At 36.0% G+C, this 25006-nt stretch overlaps 1 protein-coding gene across 1 annotated transcript in view; it reads right to left on the bottom strand.

The window, feature by feature from the left end:
* Nucleotides 1–23813, bottom strand: part of LOC129254470 (DNA repair-scaffolding protein-like) — a 29202-nt gene extending 5389 nt beyond the window's left edge. The window contains exons 1-10 of the mRNA XM_064114651.1: nucleotides 23620–23813; nucleotides 17669–17791; nucleotides 16211–16749; nucleotides 15159–15499; nucleotides 14919–15016; nucleotides 14082–14316; nucleotides 11889–12033; nucleotides 10745–10968; nucleotides 10148–10412; nucleotides 7847–7981 (exon numbers count right to left, since the gene is read on the bottom strand). Coding sequence (XP_063970721.1) covers nucleotides 7847–7981; nucleotides 10148–10412; nucleotides 10745–10968; nucleotides 11889–12033; nucleotides 14082–14316; nucleotides 14919–15016; nucleotides 15159–15499; nucleotides 16211–16749; nucleotides 17669–17786 — 2100 coding nt within the window. The 5' untranslated portion in view covers nucleotides 17787–17791; nucleotides 23620–23813. The remainder of the gene's footprint in view (nucleotides 1–7846; nucleotides 7982–10147; nucleotides 10413–10744; nucleotides 10969–11888; nucleotides 12034–14081; nucleotides 14317–14918; nucleotides 15017–15158; nucleotides 15500–16210; nucleotides 16750–17668; nucleotides 17792–23619) is intronic.
* Nucleotides 23814–25006: the final 1193 nt, after the last annotated feature.

Genomic DNA, 25006 nt, shown 5'->3' with positions numbered 1-25006 from the left:
ACTCGGCTAGAACATAAGAACCCACACAGATGGTACAGGGAATAATTTTCCTGGTATCGCATCGCGATTTGCTCCACATTTTTGAAAGACTGCTACGCATAAAGTCTTTTGTATAGCATATTTTTACATAGGACTGTACATTACTTAGTTGAGAGCTTTTCTCTTATGACCAAAAATGCTATTCAAATGTGTAAAGCAAAATTATTCCCTGTGGTATTATGTATTGTATAATTATGATATTCCAGCAATTCTTAATGCCCTTGGCCTCTGAGGCAAGTCGAGGCTTATATGCTTTATATTTGAAGAGTTTAGTTGCAAAAGGGCTTAGGTCCACTTTGGACCATTCTGAGAAAAACCATGTTTTTTTGTTCTCACTTACTGCAATATTCTTATGAGAAACTAAATTGTCATGATGTACTACCCTATCATGTGAACATAAAATTGGGTATAAAAGAAATCTACCTGTCTTCAATTTTTTTCTATAAATTCTTTTAAAAATTATAATTGTGGACCTAAGCCCTTTTGCAAGTAAACTGAAATGAATCCAATCTATTTTGATTAAAAAAGTGATTTTTCTTTGCCACTTTTTTCACGTTTTCATGTAAATTTCAAATTTTCTTTGTTTTCATCAAAGCGACTAAAAATTTAGAGGTTTTGAGACAGAAAACAATAAAATTTATGAACAATGGACCCAACCTCTTTTGACAAATGAGCTCTTCAGAAGAGTTTGTTTGCAAAAGGGCTTAGGTCCACGCCAAGAAAATCATTTTTTTTTAATTCTGCTATATTGCATATTCTTATGCGAAACTAAATTTTCAAGATTCCCTACCATGACAACATAAAATTGGGTATAAAAGAAATCTACCTTTCTTCATATTTTTTAAAATATTCTTTTCCAAAAAAATTTGGTGTGGACCTAATCCCTTTTGCAACTAAACTGAAATGGACCTAACCCCTTTTGAAAAAAAAAGGGATTTTTCTTTGCCATTTTTGATCATTTTGAAATAGGAATTTCAACTTTTCTTTGGTATCATCTTATAGAGCTACTAAAAATCTATACATTGAGACCAAAAAATCAAATTTGATGAAAAATAGACCTAATCCCTTTTGCAAGTGAGCTCTTTATTTGTAATTAATTGTAATTTTTTAAATATGGTTTGCCATTGACTTTCAGGTATGTAAACATTTTGGCTTACTTTTATGTTACAGCCCCAGGAAATAATTCCAGAAATTAGATGGTAACACTCATCCAATAGATCTCACCATTTCTTATAGGAAATCATTGTAGCATTTATCATTCTTGAAAGTAAGCTTGGAGCAGGAAAAAAAATGTAAAAAGAAAGGAGCCCTGGAAATCCCCATTCATGGCAATATTAAAGCTTATCCAATGTTCAGATTTAGGAAATAATTTCTGAAAAGCTGCCCCCCCCCCCGATATGAAATTGCCTAGCTTTAGGAGACATGGTTTCATTACAGTATGTTGAGTATATTCTTATGCAGATGCAGATAAGCAGCATTGGAATGGGTTTGGACAATACGGCTGAAATAATTGCATCTTAATCTAGATCGACAGTCAACACAAATGATAAGGCTCATTCTAACCATGGACCTACTAGTAGGTCCATGTTCTAACCTCCCACTTCCCTGGTTTAACAAACCAGGTCCACATAACAAACACTTCATAAAAGAATCAATAGAGACAAGGAAATATCACTAATGAATACATGCAGCTGGGAAAGTGCTAGCTGGCCTATACACCTACTTTAAAAACAAGGACAAAGGCATAACATTTAGAAACAATACCTAACATGGGCAGCTCACCAAACTCACGTTCACTAACTTTCCGGCACAACCTCATGAGTAAGGGCAAATTACCACAACAATCCGGATAAAAAATTAAGCTCCCATGTAACATTTGGAACTCATTGTCTAGGACGAGCGTGGACCCTGGTAAATAAGGCCACTCTGGAAAGTTCAAATGCATGACATCCTCTTAGGCCCTATTCTCACTATAAAGAATTTGTTTGATAGTTTTCCACCCATAATAATAATTTGTATATAATTATGCAACTTGTGAAGTTTCCATGGCAGAAGAAGAGGAGTGTAGTGGTTTTACGGTACACCATGCATTACATGGTGTACCATGAAACCATTAGACGCTCTTGTATATAATTAATTTAAAAAATGGAGAAAAAAAATCTGATTTTGACCAGATTCACCATTAAAAACAGCTTGAATGTAAAGAAGAATTTGTTTGATAATTTTCCACCTATAATTATAATTTGTATAAAATTATGCAACTTGTGAAGTTTCCATGATGAAGAAGAGGAGTGTAGTGGTTTCACGGTACCATGAAACCATTAGACACTCTTGTATATAATTAAAAAAACACCCCCCCCAAAAAAAGAGAACAAAATAAAAAACAATACAAGTGGCTCAAGTAATTTTTCCTTTTAGAAAGTCAATCTAAAATGGAGGGAAAAAATCTGATTTTGACCAGAATCACCATTACAACAGCGTGAATGTAAAGAAGATCTCAATTGCATTCACGGCACAGTGCCCCACTGCAGCAAGCTTCCAGAAAATAGATTGTATGGAGCTCATTAAACAGGGCTGCCAAAGAGGTAACATTAGAAATAGAAATATTTTGCCACCGAATCCTGTTTATTGATAGCAATAACAATAACATTAATGATAATAGTTCTAGTAATAACAATATCATTGATAATGATGATATCAATGACTATCACAACAAGTAACAACTAAAAAACAAATGATGCATTGCAAATGTAACAAATGTGTATGAACATGGGTTACTGTATTTAGTTTGTTCTGTTTTAGGAGCAGAAATAAATTCAGGAAAGTGGGAGGTGTGATTTGAAGGAAAAAATGAAACTCAAATTGAGGTTCCTGGTGATGATTATAACGCTTATCCTGTCATAACAACAGGAAACCCTTTCCCCGACAATGACAAAACAATTGACAGAAACAGGAGTGTATAGACAAAGATACATGAGAGATTGAGATCTAGGTTTCATAGGAAGACAAAGGATAAGTTTTTGAAAATGGGAGGAAATTAATTTTTTAACATAGGAAAGAAAAGGGGGGGGGGGGTAAATAATACAGCGCACGACACTGGCACTGGTCCGATGGTCCCAGACCTGTAAAAAATGCTGTCGGGCCATTAACTTTTCAGAAAAAGCCAGATTTACTTGTCCGACATGACTAGTAAAAAAATATATCAAACCGATACAAATGATATTTCTCATATTTTGTAAATTATAAAAATGGCTCTCCGAAATTAATGCCTCTCATGAATTATGTTGTGTGTGTGTGTTAACTGTTTGTTGTATGTTTTTTTTTTTTGGGGGGGGGGAATAAAAGCAGTAAAAGACAGCAAAATAAACTAGTCTTTTTTATATTTTTCTTTATTTTGGAGACCAGTAAATTTGAGGTTCGGAACAGTAAAAAATGGAAAAACTGGGTATCTAACGGTCCCACATGGACCAGTAGAGAAAAAAAAAGTTAGTGTGGAGCCCTGTATAATGACAAGATTAACAAGAGGGAAAGGTTGATAAAAGATTTTAAAAGCTTTTTAATAGTTCGAATCGCCATAGTCAGCAACAACATTGAAATATCTATTCTAGACTGATAATGGCAAGATTATTTCAACAAAATTTTCAATTTCATGTTCAAATTCAAAGGAAAAGTGTACACATTGTAACGCAAAAGAATTAAATAAGAATAAACAAATAATTAAAACAGATATTGGAAATAAGTTTTGTTTTTAAAGTTTTATATGCACGACACAGGTAATATGCAAATGAGAGAGTTGATGATGACACACATTAACTTTTTGTTTGTATCCTTTTGTAGATTTGATAATAAAGAACTTCTTGATTGAATCATGGAGCTATTGAATCATAAGAATACATGGTGATTTGGGGTCAAATCATGTTTTACATCGAAGGAATTCTAGATAATTCCAGACCTCGCACTATCCTTCACTCTGACGTCAGGATGAGTGCAGGATAGTACTTTTGGTATGACGTCAGAGTGCAGGATAGTGCATTTTCGATGCAATAGTGCGATTCGCTGAATATCATGTGATCCGATTTGGACCAATCAGATTACAGAACATTCTTGGGAGTTGTATAATTAAAATTAACTTTAAAAAAAAGTTAAGAGTGATTTTGTTCCATCCAATGCAATCCTATCCAATCATCATACATTAATTTAACTTCAAAAGGTCCTTTTTGGAGAAAATGCATATCATTTAGAAAAGTGAAAGTCAAACACAAAAACAGAACAATGTGTGTTGTTCATTGTTGAAATTTTCAGGAACAGTGTTGAATATCATTAGTAAACAAGCTTTGGTTGTAGAAGTACATGTAACTCCAACAATAAGGCTTACAGTAGTTTTTTTAAATATATATATGACATCTGGGCTCAGAATGATTTTTTTCTTTCGAAACAATTTGTATTGTTAGATTACTCGGCAGCTTCTGACATAAAAGCTCATCTTGAAATCTTGTAATAAAGTGAAAATTGATATGAAACAGATTGAATAAAAAAGTGTCACACCGTCTCCCTTCCATGTGCAAAACCACGGGAGATTCTCCTCTGTCCAAACATACATGTACTACATGTAGGTCGTAAACTTTTTAGAACGTTACTTACTTTATTCATGAGTCCACAGTGTGAAGAGTGGACTCATGAATAAAATTACGTGGATAACCATGGCAACAGGCGTTAATTTGGCGTAATTTATATAGGCAATCTGCATAAACCATGGGTTTAACCGATGGTTTAAAAAATCACTTTTGTGATTTTCGGGCCTTCATGGTTGACTGAGCACACATAATGAATAACGCAAAAAATGCTTTTCTATTGTAAATTACGTGATATGACATTTAAAAAATACAGAAATGTGGTAATGAGAATTACCTTATAAATACTAAGATCATTCCTTCCAAATTATTTTGCTAAAATATGTTTTGTGTAAAACCTATGGCATACTTTTTTTTTTTTTTGGGGGGGGAGGTTATATTTACTTGGTCACTTTAAAGCAATGAATCTCACAATCTCATCAACAATAGTAAACCTCCCATGCATCAAACAGGTTAACATTTTGACAATTAAAAAATTCACGATATAATATAATACATCCCAGAGTAAATGCATCAGAGAATAATCAATGATTTATAATGACTTAATCACAAATATGACCTACATGTACATAACAAAGTTCAGTCTCCTTTTTCATCCAGTATAATTTAGATTAATCATTCATTCATGCATGAGAGAGCAAAACAAAAAGTAAATTGACAGACTGTATCTGAATTTTAAAAATAAATCACCTGTCTAAAAAGTTTAATATCTGTTCTTTGATTTGATACCAAAATCAAAGAAAATAACCAAAGGATAACTAAGTTCTAATTCTTTTATATATCATGCTTGCTTTTCCATAGTTTAATTACATAAATGTTTTTTTTTTGGTAAATCACTGTCGGCCATAAGCGGGGAATGCGCATAAATGAAGTCATCCAAAACATGGACTGTTGGAGAGCATGCAAGACATGCATGATTACACTGTGATAATGCACATTATTACTGGCAAGCTGCCAACAAAAAGGGGGAATCCCCTTAGATTTGAACTTTCCCCATGATGCGATACCTGGGGATTCCCCTTGCTTCTAAAAGAGAGAAGTCAGTGACTAGACTAAACCGAGTGGAAGGTGGTTAGCTCAATGTGGTTTATAATGACTGACTGGCAGATAGGAGAAGAAAAATATATTCAAGTGTTTGCACCTTATTTAGATATACAGGAAACACATCCATTTGGGAAGGTTGATTTCTTCTTAATTTGTGGCATGTCCTGCCAATAAGAGACTTTAATCTGTTTATTAAGTCATATAATTTTATAGAATGATACTGGTAGCTTGAAAAAAAAAGGTCAAGGCATCCCTATGAATGGCTAACTGGACTAAAAAAATCCCCCATAAACTGACAAGGTAGAGGCAAAATCCTCCAAAACAATTTTGAGATGTCACACACAATATTTTCAAATACAATCAAGGGAGTCAACAATTGGATGATTTATAATTCCTTCGAGACAGGACGAGTTATTTTTTTTACTAGTGGAATGGTCGCTTCAACTCAGCCATAATTCCACCAATCTTTAAAGAAGCATTTGAAAATTATATTCATGACACAAATTATTTCATGACCCACTAAAATCAAATCAGTATTACCAATTTTCAGTTCTGCGACAATTGCTCTGCTGTGAGTTCCACAAACTAATGGAATCGCCAACTTCAACCCTGGGTTTATACCCTATCCGAAGCCTAGCTATAACCCCCCCCCCCCCCCAAAAAAAAAAAAAAAAACCCATATTGCAACCCTAACCCTATATCTTAGACGAAATAAAGCCAGGAGCAATTGTCGCAGGAGTAAATGTTGTGTCACCCAAATTTTCAACTAAAACATACACACATGAATTAAATTGAGCATTTACATACAATTGGTGAAACAGATATTTAATTCAAATTAAAGGGCATGATGATTATTGACCTATATCAAGATTCAATATTAAGAGTGTAGTTACCAGGAAATATACAATGTAAATATATGGGGATAAAGGGATTTTTGCCACTAACCCTAAAATAGAGCTCTTGTCAGTTAATTAAAAAACAAAACACTGAATGTTGCTATTGGGGCAGAGTGGTTTTAAATTGTATTTACGACTACACAGAAGAAAATAGTCAACATGAACACAAATTCATTGGTTTTTTTTCCCAGAGGTATGTGTGTGTATGCATGTAGCTATGTATTATGTATTACATACAATGTATGTACATGTACAGGTATGCATGAAGTCACAATTACTATTGACAACAAACAGAAGAAAAAAAACAACAACAAAAGTGTTGCTTACAATATCACATGTAATATAAGATACATGTGTCCCCCTAATGATGGTACTTGACTTTCAAATCCTGTACAAACCAATAATAAGGAACCAAAACATCCCACCACATAGAAAGCAACGTAGCCCAAAATAACATACTCCATTTACTTTCATATCCATCAATCTAGCACAAAAACACTTGGCTATGCAATTATCCAATGATAATACTTTGAATTTTCCTCAAAGACATGTTACAAGTTGTAGTTTCTATTCCCACTCAAAATAAAATCTTCCAATGATCCTATGATGATGACCACTCAAAGCAGGCATCCACTAGAGTGAGCTCAACATTCGGAATGGTTGTGGAAGAAAAAATGTGTCATTAGAGGTGGAAAATTTTGCTTTTAAAAACACATGCGTAAAATCAAGATAGCAAACATTTCTGTTGAAAGTAAAGAGGGAATAATTCATCCTCGATTGGACTGGCAATATCGGCAAAATTAATAATTACAAATTTGCAAGTCCTATCTCTGACAAACAATTCAATGGATTCACAATATGGTGCGCCATCTATCGGTTGCAGCGAACAGGCCAAATTTCTAACTTTGGGGTCAACATCGCGCTCAGGCGTAGGCAGCGCACAGAGCTAGTAAAGAGGGAATTGCAGGCAAATTTCTCTCCTACCTCCTGGACCCTTGTAAAGAGGATATCCAGTCGTGCTGCGTCGGCCTGCGTTGAATAATCCCATGCATGCATTCACTTTAGTACTGGCATGCGCAACAGATGTCGACTTTTTACCATGGTGCATTGCGAATTTTGGCCTCCCGCACAGTATTGTGAATCCACCAAAGTCCCTGCATACCTTCTCAAAGCCTGGTACCATTTGTACACTATACAGTACTTTCTCAAAGCTTGTTATACAGTAAGTGATCTCACCTTGATGACATCACTGATATCCATAACATCAGGGGGTCTAAACAGAGGTAGATCCATGGATCCACAATCATCTAATGATTCCACTTCTGTCATTCCAATCTCACTTGTCAGCACATAGCATACACTCTGACCATTCTGTAATAACAAAAAACAGTGATGGACTCATGAGATCTACCATGTACTGAATAGTGGGGATACTAATTGCCAAAAGAAGTCCTGAAATATGACCCCCCCCAAAAAAAAAAAGATGAAAGATTTATTCCATCTCCAGATATTATGACTTCATATTAAACAAAAACATTTGCTCCAGTAACATTAACCCCATTGTAGACTGAGCCCACATATATCCAGGCTGGAGTATATGGAAAACGCATGCGTCATAGTGACATCCTTCAGGCTCAATCCACTGGTGTATTAGAGCTGTCTAGATTATTAACATGGAAGCTTCATGAATAGTTGAGCTAGATTCAATGTTCTGTGCATAAAATAAGCTTCTAATACCTCTCAGTACTCCTTTGATATTTCTTTCTAAGAGTTCTTGGTACTTGTAAAAAAAAACCCAACGTAGGTTACATAGGAGTGCTTCCTACCCTTGACATATGCATAGTATAATCTAAGCTCCTACCATATCAAGAGAGCCAATAAGAAAAGAGGTGTGTACTATTAAAGCAGATGACTTTTTTGCCTCTTTTTTATGCTTTCGGATTATTGGTGATATTTTTTTTTCTGTTACCTTGTTTTATATATATTTGAGTATGCATATGTCATACATGTACATGTAGAAGCTGCTAGACAAATATTGAGATTGGGAGATTGCTATACATTGTTGTTGTTGTTTTTCCAGTGTAATTGATTATTCAATGTCATCCATCCATCTCAATCTTTCTTTTGATCCATTAACACGCTGATTAAAGTTAGTGACCGACTTTATCTGCTTTTGAACTCACTCATGTACCTAATTCAGATCCTGTACATTTCCTGGTAATCTTTTGACCACCACCTTCCGTGCAGAATCAGCTTTGAACATCACTCTTTTTTTGAGAACTTGACGATCTTTCTGCTGAGATATCAAGATTTTCTTGGCCAGGTCTTCTCCTAATATACTTTAACATCCATGTTGATACACCTTCAAAGTCCGATATTCCTTTCCATCATAAAATCTGCTAACTTGGTTCACCACATCCATGGAGCTACTGATAACATGGAACACACTTTGACCTTGACCTGACCAGAGATAAGAGTAATATACAGGGACAATCCTCTCCAGACATTGACTGACATTTAATAGGGTGTTATGGATGGACATTTCCATCACGCAGACATAAGATATGATCATCTTATATATTGTGTTTATTCTTTACATGCCATCTACTGTGAAATCTTCAGAGATGTGCAGTTGGTGTTTCCAAATACTATCATATCTAATTTTCAAACTACCTCATTATGATATTTTATGCATATCTTTTTATTGTGTGTCTTGAAACACTAAATGAACAACTGAGTGAGTTCAATTTTAATTTAGAAATTTTGCTTTTAGTTTTTTTTTTTGAACTCTCAACAAATATTTTGAATAAAATTGAAATATTATTTTAAGATAGGACTATTTACCATTTAATATCATCTTGATTATTCCAAAGAAATACATTGAAGCTTCATGTAAAGGTAAATACTGTAAACGCTGTTATTTTCACGTGATTAATTTTTTGCGCTGGGCGGCTTCACAACATATTCACAGGTTCTTGAATTTACGCTGCACACTCCACAATGACGAAATCACGTCCTTCTTCCCAACTTCTGGCTGGTTTTAATTGACATTACAGGCAACAAAATTTCATTTTCTGCTCATATTCTACAGCGGCTTAATTCATCATTGTTTTGTTCCAATCATTAGCTTTTGTGACATTTAGCATGACTTCTCTTTGTGGGGCAGACAACGGGGGAGACAAAATGGAGTCACTGCTGGCCTGGTATCATTTGGAGCGAGCGCTGGGTAGAGACTGGGGGGATTGCAGCGAATCAAAGTGCATGGGATCAATCGAACCACCTGGGCGATCGACAAGATGTTTCATTGAAAACTAAGGCTAGATATTATACAAACATCAGATGTGTTAAACAGACCTAAACACTCACCAATCAAACAGAAACAGCGACTTATATTTCAAGCAACATCATAATTCAAATACTGATCTGCGACTGTAAAAATAAATGATCACATTGAAAAAAAATCTTGGGATGCAGTGCACAGATAATGCCATAAAGGATTGAAGCTTGGCTGCTTGCAGTGTGACATATCCTACTCACAATTTGATTGGGATGACGTTGCAGCGATTGGATCATGGACAAAAGCCCTGGTGCTCTTGATAAGGTCAGTCTCTGGGCCACTCTCAGGTTCATGAATATGCATGATCTGCCCTCTCCTGATTGGAGGACCTGTTGCCAGGTACTGCTTTCTGCTATCTGATTGGTCAATTGGACTTCACAGACCACACCCTCGCTGTCTTGAAGAAGGAGTGATTTGATGAGAGATGGGCTTGATTGAGTGTGGTGTGAAGTTCGACCTGGTATTCTAAAAAAAGAAAAATTATGAAGAAAATACAAATTAAAGGTAAATGACCAATGATGCAACATTGTGACAGAATTCGATAACCTAAAATAAAATTAACCTTGGTAAAATCAAATTCTAAATCTAATGAGCATCCCCAGAAAGAACTAACGTTTAGAGATAAAAAGTTACAAAAGACTTAAATAAATATAACAGTAGGGTTTTATAGGATCTTACCAGATTTATTACACAAAATGTGTTCGGGAGGGGGGGGGGGGACTATTAGGGTTAAAACCAAAATACTTTTACGACTTGAGGGGAAAAAAAAGAAAATGTGAAGACTACAATATACTCACCTAGCAGATTGGTATGGTACCCCAGTTTGCTGCCTCCGTGTCACGATCCTTTGAACTTTAGCTTTGAAGCTGACACCAGAAGATGAGCATGCACCACTCTCACTCACACTTTGCATGATGGATGAATGGATATTCTTGGAACTATTCCCTTGGCCGATGGCAACCTCAGCTCCAGGAGAACGATTGCTTGATACACCAGGAAATAGCCTCATAGGAGTAAGAACCTGGAATAGAGTCGTTAATCATGTAAGGAAACCATTATCAATGTCTTCACTTCTCAGAATAGCCAGAGGAACTGGGTAACATATACCTAAAGTGTACAGTGAAACACCCCTGGCAGTCTCACCTGCAGTATACAATCCAATACAGGAGCTGTGGTGACTTTGTCAAGTTGAAATATCAAACAATTTCTCTTTCTAATTCATCTTTTGAATAGGCAATATAATTATCCAAGGTCAAAAATTCCTGTTGTGCCCTGTTTAGTCCAATAGAGACATGACTCTATTGGCCTAAACTATTTTTCTCATCCTCCATGTCTCAATTTTAATTGAAGGTGGATATGAATAAAATAGATGTCTTTTAACACTTTTAGATAGATAAAGTTTCACCCAGATTCACAAAATAGGAGAGATGTGAAATTTTAAAACTAACTTGAAAATTAAAAATCTTACTTTTCTGAATCTAAACCTCAAAGGTACCCCATGCCTAACTTATGAGATTTGAACAGATAAACATAACAATGAAAATTTTATCAAAATTGGACAAGAAATAGTTATGACAATTCCAAATTTTGCATTATTTCAGTGAAACAGTTCTATCCTTGTCCTGATGGATATGCAATAAGTGAGCTGATAATGTCATCTTCCCACAATATAAAACTACATACATTCAAATTTTATCCTAAAATATCAAGTATTGACTACCAATTTACTGTGTAAGATAATCATTTTCCATGAACCAGGTTACACATAATTGTGATGTTTATTATTCACTCCATTGTTCACAAGATACACATTTTCCATAGACCCAAACCAGAGTTATCTTGGACAAAGGGCATGATGGGTCAACAAAAAGAAAAAGAAGCATCTCCTGAATAATATTTATGATGCAAAAATCTGAGCACACTTTACAATGCTATACTCACCTTTGGAGATTTGCTGTTTTCTGTTGGGTACGCAGTGACAACTGGTTGATCTTGAACCACATTATCAGGGTCAAGGTTCAAAGGTCGACAGTAGTAGGTACACAGAACTACAGGTTTGCTAACATGTGGTATAGAAAGCTTCTGCCTGAGAAATAGAGAATACAAAATATGTGGTGGTTTTGAGGATCAGCTTCGGCGAGGCACCAATTCACACATTGCCACTCTTCATCAAGGTGCTAAATGATTACCCGGTAGGATAAGTAATAGTAGCTTGTCCTGTATTGTTTGCACCTCAAATGGCAACTTGCTGGAACACTCCCCAGGGAATATACGATGTGCATGTATTGTGTAAGTGAATGACTGAATAAATCTGATGACCGGGATAAAAATAAATCTCTAAGCACTTATAAAGATACATACATGTATTTCTTATGGTATAACGATCTTAAAATGAGTTTGAACAGAATCCAATATAATGATGACCAAAGTGTGCTTATTTATAAACAAAAAATTTGTGCCAAATGGCTCTGGAAAAAAATGAGTAATTGCTGAGAAATTAGCAAAACAGAGCTGCCAACATTGGGATGATAGAATCCAGTAGATTTCGCGGAGGTATGATTTTGTGAGGGAGCGGCGGAACGTTGTCCCACGGATGGGAGTTTTGGGTAGCAAAACACATTAAGAAACAACATTTGATAGTAACCGACAGCTGTCTAAACCATCAAAAAAAATTCCGATAGATGAAATGCACATTAGAGAGAATTCATGAATTGTCATTGACTAAATATACACTTCAGGCAATACAGTAGATTTTTTAAATAATTCATAAAAGAATGCATTCAACATTAAAATACCTTTAATTGGCCAGAGGGGGAAGGGGCTGCAGAGTGCAGTAGTGGTAAACATGGTAAATGAGCTTTATATGTCATTATGTGGACTGTTTAAAGTCTCTGAGGGATTCCTGTGAAAACTGTCACACAGTCCCATTCTGCTTGAAAAGTATCTTTATACTTCGACAAGTATTTTGTCGTCTTGGTCTTGGATGACTCCATCTCCATGATCTCCATGGTCACTGGCGATGCGATTGTAGTGTGGATAAATCGGGACGGGGCGTGCTTCGCACAGCTCAGCCAGCCACTGAGCCAGCGCCAGGCTAGCTCACTCACGAAAGAGAAAATGTTCGAATCCGATCAACCCAAGTGAAAGTAGGCGAAAAAATCTCCACTTTGCTTCTAATTTTTCAGGATTGTCAATGAAATTATTCCTGAAACTGAAAGTCGAGGTGTAAAAGTAATCCACTTGTTAATCCCATCGTTGAACAACAGTTTCAGCTCAAATAAGGCGCAAGCAAGCTTACAAAAAATGCCTCGCAGTGCTCTTGAACTTTCCTTCTCGGAGCTTCCTGGCGCAGCGCGGCCGGCTGGAGCCCCGCCGGGGCGCATCGGGAGCCATGTGCATGGAGTACCGCTGAATAGTTTTCATCACACATTGCAGAACCCGGAAATAAAATGGCTTGTTAGACTACTTCACCAGTCGTTCAGTAAAATTATCTTCATTTACATGGGAAATCAATGTACGATTATACAAAAACTGGTAGAAGTTACTGGGTAAAATGAAAATGTGATAAGGAGGTTCCACGTGGGTGTTAGGGAATTGAACATGCTAGACTCGTTAAACAGTCGTTTGTATGAATTTTACAATTTAACAGCTAAAAATCCTGATTATCCGGGAGATTTTGGCATGGGGTCGGGAGAACAGGAGATTGGATCGCAATCCAGTATTCTCCCGCAGGATCTGGGAGACTTGGAAGCTCTGGCAAAATAAGAACAGCAATCCATAATACACTGTCCCACGTATGTCTTTCTGTGTTAGTGATAATCAGAATTATCGGTTTTCAGCTAAGATTTCATGATTTCACAAAGATAAGTTTATTCTAATGTACGAGAACTAGATCTATGATAATATGGTTGCATTTAACCTTGATTTTAAAGACTTTTTCATGAAATAATTGTTTGCTGCAACTACTTTCTTTTACCTTTAAGCGCCTTATAAATAACCAGAGTATTATCATTAATTCAGACTTGTGATAAAAGTGATAAAATTATCATTATAATTATTAATGGCAAAATTACCATAAAGCACTTAATAAAAGTCGAAAAAAGTCAAAATACTGAAGAATCTCAGAAAACTCACCATGGTGTATTGATGCTGATCAGCATACCTGCAGCAAGGCCAAGCTGATCTCCTGTACTCCTGGTGAAGAACACATATACCTCCTCACCCAGACTCTCATCTCCTTCATCCTTGAGTCTTAATTCATCATTGACCTTTGACCTACAGCTAACCTGGGTTACGCAGTGGGTCAGGTACAATCCCCTGTGTGTGTCGCAGGAGAGGACTTTGACAACAAATCTTGATTTGGTATTATCTGTGGATATAATTAAAGATGACTGTTTTTTTTATCATTATCATGATTGTCATGTTCATGTTTTTGATTAATATAATAATCATCAAAATCATCACCATCATCATCATCACCATCATCATCATCATCATCATCATCATCATCAATAATATTTTTTCTTATCTTATTATATGTGTTCTAATCCAATCTAATATATATAATCCATAGAGAGCATTTCATACTCTGTGAATGCACCTGCTTGTAATAAAACATAATCTGATCTAATCTCACAATATCTACTCTAATTTATCAAGAGCATTTCTGCCCCCATTTCTGCCTTGCCCCTTTGAATTAAGAATTCAAAGGGTGCTTAAAGGAAAGTGAATGCGGTGCTTACTTTTGGGGCATCCAAGGCCATTAAAAAAGGGCATCAAACGTAATATGTAATTTTAAATAAGACACATGCAATGGATTATCAAAGGGCACCAAGTCCTCAGGCAAAAAAGAGCACCTAAGTTTAGCTGTAAGTCTACCAATATTTGCAAGAGCATAAAAGTCTTTCTGAGGGCATTGGAGGCCATGGCCTTGGGTGGCCTCGAGTTAATTAGGGCCTCTGCACTTCATACCTTGCGAATGCTGTGAATCAGCCCGATTGTGATACCACATAGCAATGGATGACTTCTCTCTGCTCACTAACTTCTGCAGACGTTCAGCGAGGCCACAGCTGAAAATACACAAGAAAAAAAAAACTTTCCAAAAACGCACCAAAGAGAAAAAAAAGACCAACAACCTTTTCAAAAGGAATTCAATCAGAATACAGGATTTCTGGAAATTAACTTAAATACTGAATTGAAGATATCTACTACCTGACAAATTTCTTCTTCTTTCTTGCTGAATCCATGAGGCCTGGCCCAGAAGTGGATCCTCCTGCTCCTTTAACTTCACCGTCTCTTGACCGACCCAATCTCCTGTCTGGGGTGATGGATGACTGTAGCTTAAATTTCTTCACCCAATCACTACCAGTCTTAGGACTAGTCTTCGGGGTGGACATGACGCTGCTACCTACATCCTTGGGTCTTGGAGATGTGGAGGTGATCTTTGGTGAGTCTCTTGCCCAGGACTGTTCAGAGGATGTTACATCTGAGATGGATTTATTCTCTTCTTCTGATGGGGAGTCGTAGTCTAGGATTTCAGGATCAAACGAGTCCTGTTTGGGAAAAAAAATTGCAGTTACAAGCTTTTAAAATTTGAGAAATATATATAATCACACTACAACAATATCAAATACAAAATACAATAACTTTCTTATTTCACATCTTTGATAAAATTTTCAATGTTTTATCTTCCTCTATAAATACAAACCATTTTTTTGTGGGGGGGGGGTAGACTTGGCCTTTAACCTACTATAGCAACATATCTGATTATTGTAATATTTCTGTTTTATAGGTGATTCTACAACTATGTAGCAAGTGATTTGAAAGATTGGATTAACACAAATGGGCACGAGATACATTGATCTTATAATTGCTATAACATGAAGCCAAACTTTCTTAAATCAAAAGATGGAAGGGAGTTGGATTGGGCACATGTTATTGAAATAGCATCTTTATTGAAATTATATGTTTGATTATTGTAAATATTCACTTTCTTCAAAGTGTTAAATTACATAAAACAATACAATGAATATGGGGGAGACAGATCAGGCCATCCCTAACTAGACTGAGAGAGGGAGACTTCCAGTTCCCCCACAAATGAGCCAGGGTTAGTCAAGGATAAATGCTGGGCCTCCTATGTACAATTATAAGGTTAGTGTTTACATTATGTATTAAATCAATCTGATGAACTAGATAAACAATCATTCTGAATAAACATGTTAAAATAAATCCTAAAATTAAAGCAGATACCATTGAACACAGACCTTTTTCCCCTGCACATATTTCCTCTTTCCTTTATCGACAAAGTGACTGGTCGTTACAGTTTTAAAACTTCTAGTTGCCACAGTTGTAGATGAAATATCCTCGTCCCTTGGTGGTCCTTCCCGAACTCCTGCAACTTTCATCCTGGCAATCCCAGGGTCAGTTCTATCAAAAGATTTGTCTCTCCGTGAAGGGACATCACTCCCACAGGGAAGATCTCTATCATCACGGTCACTTTCAGAGTCACTTATTATAGAATCTTCCAAGTTTCCATCTTCATTTCCTGGAGATTTCCTCCTCTGGAAAGCCATCGGTGCATTCCTACCAAGCGAAGGCCTCCTCTTTTTCTTGCGGTGCTCTCCAGTTCTTCCTTCCAAGGTTACCACTCTCCTCCTGTTGGTCGACAAGGTGTCCGATGTTCCGATGTTTTTCTTGACCTTTTTGTCCTCATCTTCACTGGATGAAGACCAAATGATGTCTACATCTCCGTTCTCCTCTTCCTCCTCTTCCCACTGATCACCCCATCTTCCATGTTTGAAATCTAAAGAAAATGAATACCGAATAAAGAAAAAGAAAGAGATAGGGACAGAAAGAGTGAAAGAGAAAAAAAATAGAAAATGAAAGCATGGCATGATAGCAAAAATTTATAAAAGCATATATAGAATGCACTTTTCCAAAGAATTTAACTACCAGTAAATTAACTTTTCCAATAACATGAGCATATATGCTCAAAATTTAACTGCGAGTATTCTATCATGAGGTAGAAATCCTGGTCACATGTAACTCTTTCACTTGTTGCACTTCACCGGCTTCCAGGAAAACAGAGAATTGATCGTAGTAAAATCTTGATGACATGGAAATCAATTCACAAATTGGCCCCAGTATACATTGTAGATATACCATCTGCAAGAAAATGTTTGTATCAAGGTTTTTGAATTGCCCTTCTCACTTGTGATCATCTTTTAACCTGAAGATCTAGACTGAAGACATACCTTTTCCAGATGCCTATAATTAGTAATTATTTTGATAATCTTGTTCAGAATCAAGATTTTTTGTTCAAGTTTCTTTTCAGTTGCATCAATGCCTTTGATCAGGCAAATAGATAATTAGTACTCTACACATTCCTATATTGGATTGGGCTGAATTGATAAAACTTATGTGGAAAAATTCAGGTGAATGGCCGATTGTATTCACTGTGAGAGGAGTATTCATAATGTTTCAGTATCAGTCATGTGTAAATGTTCATGGGGCAGTGAAGAAAATAAAGGAATCGAAACATAAAAGAGGTAAAATGATATAATACTGCTTGCATGATCATCTGTGCAAATCAATCAGTTTGACACTGCATTAAATCAGTTTCATATCAATCTTCTCTATAAAGCTACTGGTCATAAATTCAAACGAGTTTTGAATTGATTATTGCATCAATCCTCAATATAAAAGTTTAAAGAATAACTTACTTTTCAGTGACTCCTTGGTACAACTTGGAAGATCGTCAAAGCCAGCATTACAGTTGGACCAGTGTTTGTGAAGTTTGTCGGAGTACAAAGATGTTCTCGGTTTTTTCTTTGGATTCATGGTGCCTGGAAAACAGTTTTAATTTTATTATACATGGTTAGCTGTAAATTGAATCAAAGTTTTCCAGGTACAAAGCTATCATAAAGCCAAGATTAATCTGTTTTACTTCTCAAATTGGCAACATTTGATAGTCCTTCATTATATTTCAAAGTTGATTTTTGCTATTAGACTGATCACACGTGATAATTGAGACATACTCAAGGATATCTAGTGCCTCAAATACAATGACCAACCAGAACTCAATTTAAAAGAATTATTCTTACTGAAAGAAAGAGAAGAGATGCTGCCTGCTGGCCTCAAGTGTGATTTTATGGATGTTCAGTTCCTTCCCCACTTTCAAATTCATTTTGTACCCTGTGCCACAAATTTTTTAGTCTTTGATGATAAAGTCAAGCTAACAGTAGTAAATGTCAGGCATCCATTTAGTAAGTAGTTTTATATTGTATCTGATCATCTATCTTTGTCAAACACATCATGCTGTATGATACAATGATGTGTAATTATTAGACATTGTGGTGATCAAACTAAAAAAAAAATAATGCATTCAATCAGTATACCAACAAACGGAAACCAAATACTACTTCTTAAACTAATTGAATGTTTGCCAGATGTTGATTACTGATTTGGAGACATTGGATCATTTTGAGTAAAGTTAGACCTGCTATGCATGGCTAGATCATGTATCTTTGACATAGTGCAAGATAAAAACTGAAATGCTAGAATTTCAAGTGATTCACATCTTGGTCATGAAATCTTGTGAGAAAGAAGAAAAATAAGGAGAACAGAAAGGTCATAATTTGAAAGAAATCAGACAAGCAATAAGAAAGTTATGGCTGATTTAAAATTTAAGTCATTAAATATCATTCAGGTCAGAACAACCGAACAAGTGCAGAAACACTTGTAGATCACAGCCATCAACTTGGTGATGAGAAAATATAAATACATATATAATATTGACTGGCTTTGATTTGAGGGAGATAGACTACCATATATTTCCCAAAGTAGGCCTAGTCTCATATTGGGTCTACTGCGGGAAATATAAATGTAGTGATCTCCCGAAAATTTAAGCCAGTCAATATTATCATTATTATTATTACCTATGGCTATGGGCCTACACAGCTGTATGTGTGGTTAATTCAAGCTAGTATGATTTGTAGCAATTTATGTCTATTTGCCTGTTGTTGAGATAAATGTTGTAGATCTATTTTTTGCACTTAGGTTTGATGAAATGGGAAAACAGATATGGTCCTTATTGTTGTTAGTGACTTAACGTTAGATCTTATAATTCAGCTAAGCCTGAGCCATGGATAGGAGGCCCGGGAGGGGGCCAGTCAAATATATTTCTGTACACACGCGTGACCAAAAAATGCGTTTAAAGGGGATTTTTTTCAGTTTTGGCTGCGGGCCGCGCGTGCACTCGTTAAGGGTATCAAAAACACCCATTTAAAAAAAAGGGGTAGTTTTGAAAGACTGGTCAATGGTAAATCGCAGGGTCAAACGTATTTGGGGCATGTTTTTTTCCTAAGATTTTTTTAAAGACTAGCCAAACGTGTTTAGGGTATGTTTTTTTTCCCCCAAGCTTTTTCCCCGGGGTCATATTCTGGCGACAACTTGTTTAGGGGCCAAAATGTGTAAATAAAGCCTGCAACAAACCTGTTTAAGGGATTATTTTGCACACAGAGAAAAACTCGTTTAGGGGGTGTTTGGAAATAATTTGGCCACGCGTGTGTACAGCAATACATTTGACTGGCCCCCCGGGCTAGGAGGCTTGATACATTGTATATATATATATATGGTGGACCATTGTGACATATTTTCTGTTGACTCTTGAGCAATTGAGTTAGAATCTATCGAGTCTAACGTTAGATCTATAGGGCCTAGGGCTAGGCTAATGACCCGGGGGGGGGGGGGGGGTGGGGGCACTTCCATTTACGAGTGGATACCATGCGCAACCATGGGGTCTCGAAAAGCACCCTAAACAAGTATTTTCCATATTCTGAAAATGCACCCCTTAACAAGTATTGGCACGTGAAACCCTACCCTTAACAAGTATTGCAAACAAAACGATACCCTTGGCAAGTATTCCCTGAAAAGAACCCCTAAACAAGTACAGCGATATTTTAATTGTTATATATGTCACGGACGTCGGTTTTACCTTTACCTACATCATTGGGTTTAGTACGACCCCACCTCCCACACCTCGCGCAAGTCGGACTCGAAGCACATACTGTATACTATAGCGTTGTCTGTTGGGGCACAAAGTACATCCTTTGTTTTTTTAGTCTTTTTACCCTCACAAATTTGACCCTAAACATGTAGCTTTCCTAGCGAAATAGATACCCTTTTTTTCATTATTTTACTTTTTTTGGGTGTTTTTGACACCCTTATTATTATCACCCTATCTTGAAAAAGACCTCCATTTACGTGTTTTTTGTGGTCGTGCATAATATCCACTCGTCAATGGAAGTGCCCTCCCCCCCCCCCCCCCGGGCTAAGGCCTATCAATTACCGTTACTTGTTGACGTTAGAGTTAGACAGACAAAATATGCGTTTATGTCTTGCCTTCTTGTCTCCAAAATGCCTCATTCAGGTAATGTGTTCGATATGATTGAATTAATGAAGGTTAGGCAAATACCCGGGAACAAGACAACACACTTCTTAGGAACTACCCCTTATTTACCACCTCATTTTCTAAGCATCGTATCTGCAAAAATATTTATCAGTTTTACCTAATTTTCCTCTCATTTGTGCAAAAAATTGAGCTGATCAGATTGTTTCGATCGGCGACTCCGATTCAATTCGCATATATATCGGCGAACAACGAATACGACGATTTCACATATGCTCATTTGCACCTTTCTTTTGAAACCGACCACCCGCGATACACTAAGTTTACGGCCGATTCTTGTCGCGGTGGTGAAATATTTTGACTCAGATTCCAAATCAGTTCTATGTCAACATGCTAAATGATCGTCTCACTACGGTACTTCCACTGCGAGCTCTGGCACATGATTCGACAATTGACGACGGATATTTGTTCTAAAGCCGTTTCCCATCAAAACAATTCGATAAATTCTACTAGGCCTAAATAAATACTTTAAATTTTTACCTTTTTCCCCTTCTTTTTCTCTCTTAAACATGTTAAAATCTATTCTTACCGTTCCTATGGACACTGCGCCTACTCTCCCGTGCGGATCGTTTGTAATACGCAATAATTTTAATGCGCGCAAGCTGGTAGGTTTCAAAAGAGGTGGTCGATCTGTGGTGGTCTCAGTAGGGTTGGCACGTTTTAAACGGTGTGTTTTAAAACATGTTTTAAAACGCGATTTAAAACACCCGTTTTTTTTACAAAAAAAAACGTGTTTTAAAACACCTCATAGACTTGTGTGTTATAAATATGCATGGATGTGATTTTACATGAATATATTTTTTTTACTTTTTTTCTTAAGTGGTATATTATTTTCTTCTAACTAAATCTCTTTCTCACCACCACTCTTTTTCTCCTCTCTCTTTCCCCCCTTATTCTCCCCTTTTCCATTGCTTTGTCATGTTCCTTTCCTCCTGTTCAATTATGTAGATCAATCTATATATTCTCATTTTAACAAGCATTTGAGTGTTGTGCTCACTTTTAGACAGGGAAAGAAACACTATTTAAAATAAGCTCAAATATGTAAAAGTAGTACTTGAATGAAATGGAAGTGTTGCACAAGCACAATAATATTTTGCAAATAGACAGTATAACTGACATTATAACCTTGAGGTACACACGAAAGTAGGTGAAACTTTGCGCTTTGTAAAGATGAAGAAAAGTAGTTTAATTCAGAATAAGATAATCAGCTAGCAAACCTTAAAGGACAAGTCCACCCCAAGAAAAAGGTATTATGCTGAAAATTTCATCAAAATCGGATGTAAAATAATAAAGTGATGACATTTTAAAGTTTCGCTTAATTTCACAAAACAGTTATATGCGCATCCTGGTTGGTATGCAAATGAGGGGACTGATGACATCACTCACTATTTATTTTGTACGTCGTTATTTTCTCATTGTCATGTGAAATATATTTTTTTTCCTCCCTGAACATGAGTGGAACTACCATTGTTTTAACATTTTTTGGTTCAGTTAAGTTGGTCATTATTATCAAATCTGTATAAATTGAAATATTTTATTGTTCAAACAATTAAAAAAACAAAAGAAATAGTGAGTGAGGGACATCATCAACTCCCTCATTTGCACATCACTGAGTTGTTATAAATGTTTTGTGAAAAATAAGCGAAACTTTAAAATGTCATAACTTTCTTATTTTACATCCGATTTCGATGAAATTTTCAGCATTATGCTTGTTTGAATTTTCTCTACTGATTCAAATCAGCATTTTTCTGGGGTGGATTTGACCTTTAACCCTAACAATCCCAGGGGACTGTAATGGCCCCCTTAAAAATTTCTATGATAAATCCATAAGAACAGCAGGGCCACGCCATATTGTTCAAGACTATTTTTTGGATACATGCATGGATATGCGGTTATAATATTACCATGGAGCTATCAACACATTGATAGCTCCATGATATTACACAAGTAAAGCCAATGCAAATTTTTCGCCAACATTTTATCTGTATCAATATTTGTACTTTTTGTTAATGATTGGAAAATTATTGCCAATAATTTCCATTAAAAAACGATAAAAAAAACCCAAAAGTAACCACAAAACTGTACATAAAAAATTAAAAAAAAAACAGTTAAAACAAACATTGAAAAAAACAATTTGATTAAAATTCCTCAATTAAAGAAATAAGCAGTTCAAGGGCCTAATATTTATAGATTTAAACCCAAACTTATATTTCATGCACTTGTGGGTACCCGGTAGGATGTGAAAGTCATTGTAGCTTGTCCAGTACTGTGTGCGCCTCACTAGCGACTGACTGGAATACTACCCAGGGAGTGGAGGATGTGCATACATTGTGTGCGGGAATGACTGATTGAATCCGATGACTGGGTTAATAATATATCTGTAAAGCGCTTAGACACGTCGTTCCAATGTATTAAGCGCTATATAAAAGCGGACTATTATTATCATTATTATTACTTAAAATTTGTATAATTGATACAAATGAAATAAAGCATATTGAGTAAATGAAATTAAGCTTTGAAAGCCTATAGTCTATAGATTTTTGTTGTTTTCTTACATAGTGCAACTTCTTCTTACCCCTATAGATTGATAAGACTAAAAAAAACCTGAGACTACATGTATGAGGAATAAACTTATAAAATGTCAACTTAATTTTTTGGCATTCAATTTCCTTGATTTAGTAATTTTGGGAAAAATATGAACTTTTCTGTTGAAAATTCAGTAACAAAAATTGTAGTCATCTCTTAATACTCCAAAAATGTAATTAAAAACATCAAGAGCTTAAATCAATTTAAGTGTATAATTTAATTGATTTACAGGAAAATTACATCGTTCATTGGAAAAAAAAACGTTTTAAAACGATTTAAAACGTTTTAAAACAATAAAAAACGTTTTATTTGTTTTTTTTAATAAAAAACGTTTTTTATTACAACACTATACTTTCACTTTGTGCCGTGAGTGAGTTTGACCCTTTATTTTGTGTGCTTGTTCCCCAGCACTCTGGGAGAAATGCTTGCCAGGGTCCGGTGAAATTTCCTCCGCTTTCCCGCATCTTGACTTTAGCCAACAGTGAATAAGTCCAAAATCACAATGAATTTCATCATTTGGTTCAAGCGAGAGATCAGCATCATAGTTTTCTATGTTAAACTATGTTTTTAACAAAATCACACTAAACATAGAATCTACACTAATAATATTAACCTTACCTTCATCACGGTCGCAGCATCACCACCACACAGCATCACAGGGCCTGAAAATCTCTATGCACCGTACCCGCGCGCGCGGTAGGCCGGCGGGGGCCGGTCGCGTCGGTCGGCGGCAAGCTGGCTTAGGAAGTTAGGGAACCACTCCGGACAAATTCGCGATGGACCTAGCTTGGTGTAAAAGTAGTGGGGTCTGTACGGTATTATTATAACGATTTAATAATCAAATGAAGGACAAAAGCAATGCATCCATCGGGGCACCCATATCCATCACAGTAAAATTACATGAATGAACACAAAGGAGCTATTAATTAAAAGGCTATGTTCCATCCCATGTTCATGCATTATCTATTAAATTATTTTTTTCTCTTTCAACAAAATGGGATATAAGCTCATCACACATTTTATATTCTAGCCCCGGATTCTAGCGCAGCACAAATGGGATGACTACCCCCCCCCCCTTTACTAGCTGCCGTGGACCCTATTAGTGTCCAGCAAATCATCTAGCAATCATAAAAATAAGCTGTCATGTTATCGTTAATTTTTAGTCACACATGGCATGAAAATCCGAAGAAATGGTTGAAAAAAATGAAAACATGCAACTTTGGCCTGTAGGAGTCACATATGCTATACACTAACGTTTTGCCCTGATTAAGATATGCAGCTGCGTGTTCATTTCCTCACAGCTTCATTGCAGGCGAGTCACTGTGAGCGATCGCTCTCAATACATCTTTATGAATAATCATTACGGTGCATACCTTTATAATGATACGTATAGAGGTAATCAGTTTCGTGTTTGTCGTGTTGAAATGTCCCCCCCCAAAAAAAAAAAAATGTTCCTATATGGGGGCTTCGGTTTGCTCCCACATATATGTATATGTAAATTAATAAAGTAATGAAATTCAAAAATTTTGTATTCATTCACAAAACAGTTAATATAAGCACATCAGAGTTGCTTCGCAAAATGAGAGAAGACGTCACATACTATTTCTTTTGTATTTCGTTACATGAAATATTTTTAATTTTCTCCTCATAATGTTGATTTCTCTTTGAACATGTGGAATTGCCATAGGAGAAACCTCTTGGGATTCAATGAAAACAAAATACAAATAAAATAGCGAGTGGCAGACATCACACTCATTTGCCTTTTGTCCCAATTTTGTGAAAAATAGTGGAATTTAAACTGTCATAACTTTCTTATTTTACATCCGATTTTGAGGAAATTTTCAGTGTCACGCTTGTTATATTTTTCTCCTTTTCATTATTCAGATCAACTTTTAGGTTGGGGTTGACTTGACATTTAGATTTGGAATAAAGGCCTTCCAGTGTGCAAAACCTTAGGTAGTGTATTTCTTGTTATAATATATTATGGCAGATGGATGCCAGAACA

This window comes from Lytechinus pictus, chromosome 2 (genome assembly GCF_037042905.1).
Source record: "Lytechinus pictus isolate F3 Inbred chromosome 2, Lp3.0, whole genome shotgun sequence".
NCBI classification, from domain to species: Eukaryota; Metazoa; Echinodermata; class Echinoidea; order Temnopleuroida; family Toxopneustidae; genus Lytechinus; species Lytechinus pictus.
Note: the sequence above shows the minus strand (reverse complement) of the source record. Positions and strands in the feature narration are given on the sequence as shown.